General features: G+C 40.2%; 1 protein-coding gene across 1 annotated transcript in view; it reads left to right on the top strand.

Annotated features, from left to right (window-relative positions):
• Positions 1-7,674: 7,674 nt before the first annotated feature.
• Positions 7,675-9,209, top strand: part of LOC137657941 (uncharacterized) — a 145,825-nt gene continuing 144,290 nt past the window's right edge. Inside the window, exon 1 of the mRNA XM_068392653.1 lies at positions 7,675-7,895. Within this exon, the coding sequence (XP_068248754.1) occupies positions 7,854-7,895 (42 nt within the window). The 5' untranslated portion in view covers positions 7,675-7,853. The remainder of the gene's footprint in view (positions 7,896-9,209) is intronic.

The raw sequence follows: 9,209 nt of genomic DNA, 5'->3' as shown, positions 1-9,209 counted from the left end.
GGTGGACCAGGCGTCAGACTAACGAGTGAAGGTGTGCACCAGAGGCATGTGGTCCGTGTGAATGATGAAGGGCATACCTTCCTAGAAGAGGCAAAATTGACAGACAGCCAAGTGCACTGTCAGCAATTCCTGGTCGAAGGTAAAGTAGCCGGATTCCACTTTGGACAGTTTTCTACTGAAGAAGGCCAATGGGTGGGGCAGGCCGTTGACCATATGCTCAAGGACTGCACCAATAGTGACGTCCCTGGCATCGGTGAAGAGAATGAGAGGTGCACATAGCACAGGAAAAATGAGAGTACCAGCAGTTCATAGGGTATTCTTTGCGTTGCAGAAGGCTGCTTCTTGAAGGGGACCCCACTCCAGGTCTTTTGACTTATCCCTGAGAGAGGCGTAGAGGGAGCATGAGTGTCGGCGATGGCTGGCAGGATATAGTGATAATAGTTGATCATGCCCAAAAATTCTTGCAGTGCTATGATGGTCAAGGGTGTGGGGAAGTTCTGAACGGCTGCTACCTTCTCAGGGAGGGGGTGGACTCCTTCAGGAGTGATGCGGTGCCCTAAGAATGATATTTCCTTGGCACCAAAGGTACACTTGTCATACCGGACTACAATGCCATTCTGTTGTACGCGGCCGAGCATGATATATACATGACGGAGGTGTTCGTCTTTGGAGGAAGAGAACACAAGTATGTCGTCCACGTAACATACACAGAAGGGAGGTCCCATAAGATGCCGTCCATTAGACATTGAAAAGTGGCCCCCAGCATTACGAAGGCCAACACAGAAGTAATTGAAGGTGTATGTACCGGAGGGGATGGTGATGACGGTCTTGGGGAAGTCTTCTGGGTTCATGGGCACCTGATAATACCTCTTCAGTAGGACAAGCGTAGAGAAAACCTTCACTTTGTGCATGTAGGAGATCATTATGGTGATTTTTGGGAGGGGTTAGCGATCTAATTCTATCCTCATGTTCAGGCGCTTGTAATCCCCACATGAATGCAGAGAGCCATCTTTCTTCAGGACAATATGTAAGAATGATGACCATAAGCTTGAGGCCTTTTGGCAAAGGCCCATTTCTACTATTTCAGCAAATGCTTGTTTAGCGGCTACCAAATGATCTGGTGCCAGACGTCTGAATCTGGCAAACACTGGGGTTCCCGTTGTCTTGATAAAGTGATAAATACCATGTTTTAAGGGAACCGTGGGTGTCTAATAAAGCTCTGAACAGAAAACTTCTGGATAAGATGTAAAGAGGCGGGCGTAGGCATCCATGGGTGCACTAATGTGGAGGGCAAGGTCGGAGGGGGCAGGTTGGAGAAGCGTCAAGGAGTACGAATCCACGTTGAGTAACTATTGGTGAGCTACATCGTCCAAGAGGAGGAAGTGTGAGAGGAAATCTGCACTGAGGAATTGCCATATGACGTCAGCAACCAGAAATTTCCAAATATATTTTACAATTCCAAACGATATTATGAGAGTTATACAAGGATGGTTGGGTATCACAGATTCATTGACAGCTATCAAGCGGATATCGGCAGACTTGGACAGACTACATAATGTCCTGGAGAGTGGCCTTGGCAGAAGAGAACAGCTAACACCTGCATCTACCAAAAGTCACACGCCCGTACCTCTATCATGTAAAAAGAAAAGATTAGTATCATAGGAGGCCACTGCTGCAAGCGATGGCATACTTACATGTTTTCTGGGCACTGACAACCATTCGCACATTTCTTCGCAGCAGCCCCGAATTTGGAGTGGTATTAGCCTAACTGCTGCCAATAGATGCCAGTAAGTGGCTGGAAAGGTCATTGCTTGGGGTTTAAGCGAGATGTGATATATGTGGGTGGTGGGCAGCTTTGTCACTGCTCTGGCACATCACGGGGTGGGTGGCTGTGTCCTACCGCATTCACATCAGCTTCGTTTGATGTTGAATAATTGTCCTTTTCATCAGGAGTGCATGCGTTGATGGAGGTCTGGAAGGTGGTAAAGTGGCTGTCCATTAGAGCATCGAATTTGGTCACCAGGTTCTTCATGGGAAAAACATCGACATCGGGGGTAGCAGCACATACAGGTTTGTGTAGGCACCGTACCCAAAGGACATGAAGTAGAATCACTTTATGAGGAGAGCCATCTATGGCAAGTTGTAGGCAAGCAATAATGGTCATTTCCCTGAGAGAGAGAAAAACCTTTTGGTCCCCCAACGGTTGTTGAGTGAGCTGAAAAAGTTTCATTATGTTGGCGGCTGGTGATGGCGAGTACTGCTCCGGGAGATATGATTTGAGGTCTTTGTACGTTATGGGGGTGTCCCTTTGTTAGCACAACCAATCAGAGGTTTTCAGGAAAGTGTCCACGTTGATCCCGCTACAACGTAATTTGCTTTGGTGCTTGACCAAGACACTCCCTTGATGAAAAACTGGACTTCAGCACGTTGCAGCCAGACAAACGATTGTCTGCTTGCTAAGGGTGGTAGTTTCATTGAGACAGCATGTGCCAAAGAGGCAGGTTTGGTGGGTGGCATCTTAAAACAGTAAGGCACAGAAGTGGGGGCTGGCAGGAGAGAGAGGACACTCCGCTGGTCACCAATGTGCAAGCGAGCCATTAGGAGGTGACTGAGAGACGAGTCAAATGCAATTAACTTTATTTGGGTGGAGCTTGAGTATATATACAACCCATTCCAGGTTATCAGTGCGAGGGGAGAGGGATAATGGCAATTTAGAAAAACATAAATACTGTTACCGTGTATGAGCGTGTGTGATACACGTGGTACAATACCAATAGCCATATAAATCATGATAACAGTTATCTTCAATGGTTTCTCCACTACCATAGCGCTAACTCCCTTTTGCTTGGATTTCATTGGTCCTTGATTTTCATAAGAAGTTCTTTGTTAAGAGTCTTTGCTTGTAACATAAAAAGCATCTGCTTTCACTTCTGTTAGTTTACTCTAGTTGCCACAATACCACGTAATTGGTAATCTATTATGCTCAATCCCTGAGCATCTGTATAGCAATATACAAACTTCACCATTTAGTATAACCCAAGGAAAACAAACACTAGAAGTTCTAGCTAAACAACAAGATTTTAAAAGTAGAATTATGAACACTTGGACTGGTTTTCTGGTCCAGCTTTCACAACTTAGTTCACTTTTTTCTTCTGCTTCCTGGATATATGCCATATAGGCAGCTTTGAGCAGCTGACATAAATTGCAGGCTTTTTACATGGCGATTTAGACATGTCTTCTCATGTGAAGCAGTGATAAATGCAGCCCTCCAAACATAATAATCATATCACCATATTTCAGTAATCATTCCCATGGGATTTACTTGGCCAATGCAAATAGTGGCTGAACATTGACTAGAACTGTGGTTTGACCAGGATTGAACAACTGTCAGGCTAATCTTGATATGTTTCATCATTACAACAGAATCAGCTGAAGAGGTAACATTGATGACAAGCTCATTTATAAGAGGGCCTGTCAATTCTGAGAAGCACGATGTGCTTCCCAGGATATGGACACACTTTCACTATGTCTGACAGACTGACTTTCTCAAACTATTCAGACTCAACAGAAATTTACATAGAATTCACAGTTTATTGATGTCCTGCACTTTCATTGAATGAAGGGAGAAATTCTCATGAAGCACACAGCGTTCTTTGGGTTTCTTGGAGTTACACTTGACCCGTACATAACTCACCCATAATTAGAGGAGCTATCTTTACTCTCAGCATAAATATGCTACTTTTAAGTGGCTGATAGAGACTCAATTGTTACTGCCTCCCATTTGAAGTTTGAAAGCTTTCTCCTCTCTTTCTAATATACTGCATGGGCCCTCATACGGGGGAGTGATAGGAGGTCTGTGATGATCAACCTAAACGAACATATGAGGGACATTGAATAGGTTCGGTGGCACATATATTTTACGTGACTTCGAAATAGGACTGCTTTGTGGGCATGGTTTTTTTTTCATGGCAATGTACAGTATACGTCTGCCAATGATTGCAGCTCGTTTCTGCATGGAAGTATATCAGCTGGTATGCATCTAACCATAAAATGCTTCAGAAGCTGACATATGAAGTGTTGTATGGGGCGTGGTACAGAAACCCAGGACTACCCATGGTAGGTTGTAGTGCCACTTTTGATCTTGCCATATAGCCATAAGAGATGCCATTAGTGTACGATGGAAACGTTCCATCATGACATTCCCTTCTGGGTTATATACTGTAGTGTGATGTAAGGAGGTGCCAAGGGGTGTGGCAAATGCCTCCCAGAGGCGTGACATGGAATTTTCGCCCCTATCACTCACAGTGGTTTCTGTGATGCCATGTTGTGCCACCCACTGAATGAGACTTTTTACACAACTGACGGAGGGAGACCACTTCAAGCCAAAGGCGTCTTGAATACAGGCCTGGATAGTTGGGGGATGAGTCATGCAAGTAGGTCGTAGGTTGGAGACGTACAAGAAGTGAGTTTGAAGGATATAAGGAGATCATGCACACCTAAAAGTCTCCATCGGGAAATCAGCCGGCTGAGAAAAATTAGATAAAGATAATGAATAAATATGAAAAATATATAAAAGGTAACAGAATAAAATATTTTACTCGGTAATAGCCGCCTAATTCCAGACTACATGTGCATACCAAAAAATAAGACGCATGCTCTATCACTTAGCGTGCTACAACTTGGTTTTTTAATGCTATCAAAAAAAAAAATTAACATTGATAGTAAAAAGAAATAAATACTGTTAAATGCTTCGGGTAAAGAAAATACACAGTAAATCAGATTTGTGAGTGTATGTTTGATTTTTCCTCTTAAACGTCATATTTCCTTATTACTCTTCCGACTAACTTTACCATGAATTCGATAATTTTTACTTATTCCTGAAGATTAATAATCTTACTAATTATACCAGGGCTGCTCTCTCTCTCTCTCTCTCTCTCTCTCTCTCTCTCTCTCTCTCTCTCTCTCTCTCTCTCTCTCTCTTTCCCTGGGTAATTATGCAGAAAATAGTATGTTAATTTATTTAAGATACCTAGAAATTCTTAATTTTTTTTTTTTTTTTAATACAATCATGTCAGAATGATTGTTCATTTACTATGCCTAAACAAAACCACAGTAGGCTAAATGTACTGTAGCTGTTCAAGAAAAAGATGATAACTACAAGCCGCAAAATGGTAAAATAACGATTTTGCATTAATAACTAGAGGGGCACTCAGTAGAGAGCAGACCTACGCTGCGGCACCTTATTTTTTAACCTTTTGCTCGACTGTGACCTTGACCTTTGACCATGGCATTCCAAAATGTAACCATTGCCAGCTTTTTACATATCAGTTAATCCCTGCAAGTTTCATTACACTACGATTATAATTGTGGTCAGGAAGCTGTTCATAAGCAAACACACACATACACACACACACACACAATCACACACACAAACAGGGGGTAAAACATAACCTCCTTCCAACTTCGTTGGCGGAGGTAATAATGATGATTTTTAAAGATCATCCAAAAAAAAAAATGATAAACATTTCTATGTGTTTCAAATGAATTAACATACTATTCTTTACACGTGTACAGAAATCCCTTGACTGTCGTCAGGAGGTTCGTATGATTGGTCGGGATTTTAGTGCTGCCTTTGCTTGTGTTAATCATGCGGCCCTCGTTTTCAAACTCAAACAGTTGGGAGTGGATGGGTCGTTTCTTAGCATCATTATTGAATTTTTAAGTAATAGATCACAAAGAGTTGTTGTTGATGGGCACCACAGTGAGTTTAGGAATGTGATATCTGGTGTTCCACAGGGTAGTGTTCTTGGCCCATTACTTTTCATACTATATACACATGGTATGTGGTTTGGCCTAGAAAACAATCTTGTTGCATATGCAGATGATGCTACTCTCTTTGGATCAATTCCATCTCCTGAATGTAGAGCTGGGGTTGCTGAATCCCTTAATAGAGATCTTGCTAAAATTAGTGCATGGTGCAAATTATGGGGTATGAAGTTGAATCCTAACAAAACTCACAGTATGATTGTAAAAAGGTCAAGGACAGTGGCTCCTTAACTTCCGAATCTCAGCATTGATAATGTTTCCTCAACTCTGTATGACTTTTAGAATTTTAGGTGCGATTCTCGAGAGCAAATTTACTTTTGAGAAACACATTGAGTTTGTCTCCTTCAATTGCACAAAAAAGGCTTCTTGGGAAGTGGAGTATATACTGTATATGCATATAAGTATAAACATACGTAGATATATATATATATATATATATATATATATATATATATATATATATATATATATATATATATATATATATATATATAATTTATCTAGCTATCTATCTATCTATCTATCTATATATATATATATATATATATATATATATATATATATATATATATAATTTATCTAGCTATCTATCTATCTATCTATCTATATATATATATATATATATATATATATATATATATATATATATATATATATATATAAAATGAGAGAGAGAGAGAGAGAGAGAGAGAGAGAGAGAGAGAGAGAGAGAGAGAGAGAGAGAGAGAGAGAGAGAGAGATTACCTATGCATGTCACGAATATATTTTATATAAATTCAATGTATTCTGGTAATTGTACGTAAGTTTTGTATAATGATTTGTAAGCGCTCCCTTAGGAAAGTTTCATTCATAAGTTGGTGCTTGGGTGCAACGGCTGTGAATAAGCGCTTATTAAAAGGACACTCGATACTAAGACGATACATTTCCAAGCGTAATCCGATAGTTTATTATGAAAGGCTTCACTTATCGATTGTAGAAGTGTGTTTCCCGTAGAGTAATCAAGATATTTTTATTTTCTTCCCGTTTTTTTAAACCACATTCTTTCCTTAGGTAATCTGTAGTGGCAGTAATTTGTAAATATAATTAGTATTAACATTTACATCTGGATTGCAATTAAAGGTACAAACGATAAGGTACTATCAGCATGTCGCGAGACTCTCAGCTGCTCAGGGTCTTTGGTTATTCATTTGCAAAACATATTCTTTTCATACTCGCGTATGTACTGAACATGAATTCATGAATGATTGGGAATCATTTGACATCATAACATCAATGGTCACTGATGCCGTATAACGAACATACTGTTTACTGGCCATACTTCTGTAAAATAACCGCCACGCTGCAACACACAAGGGCAGTCCATCCATCTCTCTCTCTCTCTCTCTCTCTCTCTCTCTCTCTCTCTCTCTCTCTCTCTCGGCACACACAGATAGAACAGAAAGGAATGAGTTTTAATGCGTAAACTAAATTAAAACAATATAACATAGGTTGTTGGACAAGTTTATAACCATGTCCCATTAGATATTATCAACATATAACTGCATACATTAATGTTACTGAATCTTCATACCAAGTTATGATTCAGCGTCTTTGACAACTGTATATTTAGAAACGCCTCAAGTAAATAACTTCCATGTTATTCAAATTGTATGTAATTATGAATTGACAGGTAACCCCTACTAACAACCCTCCCCCCAAATCACCCTAGTTCCCCCGCCCCCTTCTATTCCCATGTAACTCCTCTTCGTGGTTATGTGTGTTCCTCTTCCCCATCCCTCCACATTTGTAATCCCTATCCCCACCGATCCCATTCCAACAGTCCTTGTAAGTAGGGGCTGAAGTCGCTGTGTCTTGGTGGGTTCCCCGGTATTGTGGAATTTGCTGGTGCCGACTGCCGGGGTGCCGAAGACGCTTGCCCTTCAGTTGGAGCGAAGCAGTCTCGGTGTGAGGTAACGACGCGGAGCATATAACGGGTTGTTATCTAGTGTGTTATCTATCAGTGAAGCCTTTAATTAATTCCTTTGAAGATGCCACTCCTCAGGGGCTGCTGCTTTTGCTACGACCTGAAGGTAAGAAGGCCGATCAACTTTATACCGGCATCGTGTTATGCGTTCAAACATCTCGCGGTCCGGGATCCTTGCCTCCGTATAGCAACAGGTCACTGTGATTCGTGTAAAGCCCAGCGCGTCCCCTGGTACCGATTATGACCTTCCATTCCATATGAATTTTTCAAATTAGTACTTTGATAAAAGTAGATAAATGTTTGCTCGTTGGAATTGCTTATCGTGTTTTTTTCTTTTTTTTTCTTTTAACCTCTGGCGTTTAACTTAATGGTCGCTTGGTTGGCGTCTCTCTCCTTATGGTGAGGGAGGGCATCTCCCATATAATTTACGACATAGCATCGGCAATTCGTTTCAGACCATTTTGAGAGGAGGATCTTTATATATTCTTTTTTATTGACTGTCTCGTTGATCTCGTTTTGTCTTTAAATAAATGTGTAGATGCTTTTAAAAGGAAAACTGATAAACTACATGTATACCATGATGATTTGTCCCATGAAATAAAAAAAATTAAAAACAATGAAATTCCAGTAGGAATGTGCAGCATTAACCTTGAAGTAGTCATGCAAATAGCCAGTGGTTTTCAGCAGAATGCAATTTCATAAAGAGGAAACCTGATATTTAAACTGTCGCCTAATAGACTTGTTTGCCCAAAAGCATTCTCCTCTTCAATTTGCATAGTGTACACGTTCGGCAGTAAAGCATATACTTTTAGATAAATAAATCAATTGGAATTGGCAAATTTCTTTTCGTAATAGAGGTCAAATGTTATCAATTGGCAAACTGCTGGATGAATGAATTACTGGGTGTTTAAACAGCCTGTATTTAAACGTTAACATGATGTGCGGGAAATGATGGATGAGGATATTTTTTTTTATTACTCGATCTTAGTGATGATTTGTATACAATTAGACATGAACTGCTGCTAAATGATTTCGGGTCCATCGATATTGAAGATCAAGCCTTTGAGCATCCGAGACTACTTGGCTGACAGAAACTATTGTGTTCAAATTGGAAACTTATTCATCATGTGAACCATTAATCAGATGGTCCTCCCAGAGAAATGCACTGAGCCCAATCTTATTCTGCATCTACAGTATACTCCCGTACCGGTGTATCAAAAGTTCTTCACACATAAAATTAATTTCAAACTATTTGCAGACGATATACAGTTTCATCACTGTCATTAACAGTATAAATGGCTTAATCTTTAAGTCAAATTCTTAACAGTGTTAGTAAATAGACGGCAGTTAACATAATAAAACTAAATGAAAATAAAACTAATTCTGTGGTTATGGGAAGAAAAATTAACTTGAGAAAATT

The sequence above is a fragment of the Palaemon carinicauda genome, chromosome 18, assembly GCF_036898095.1.
Source record: "Palaemon carinicauda isolate YSFRI2023 chromosome 18, ASM3689809v2, whole genome shotgun sequence".
Taxonomy (NCBI): domain Eukaryota; kingdom Metazoa; phylum Arthropoda; class Malacostraca; order Decapoda; family Palaemonidae; genus Palaemon; species Palaemon carinicauda.
The sequence above is the reverse complement of the archived record's forward strand: the minus strand, read 5'-3'. Positions and strand labels throughout refer to the sequence as shown.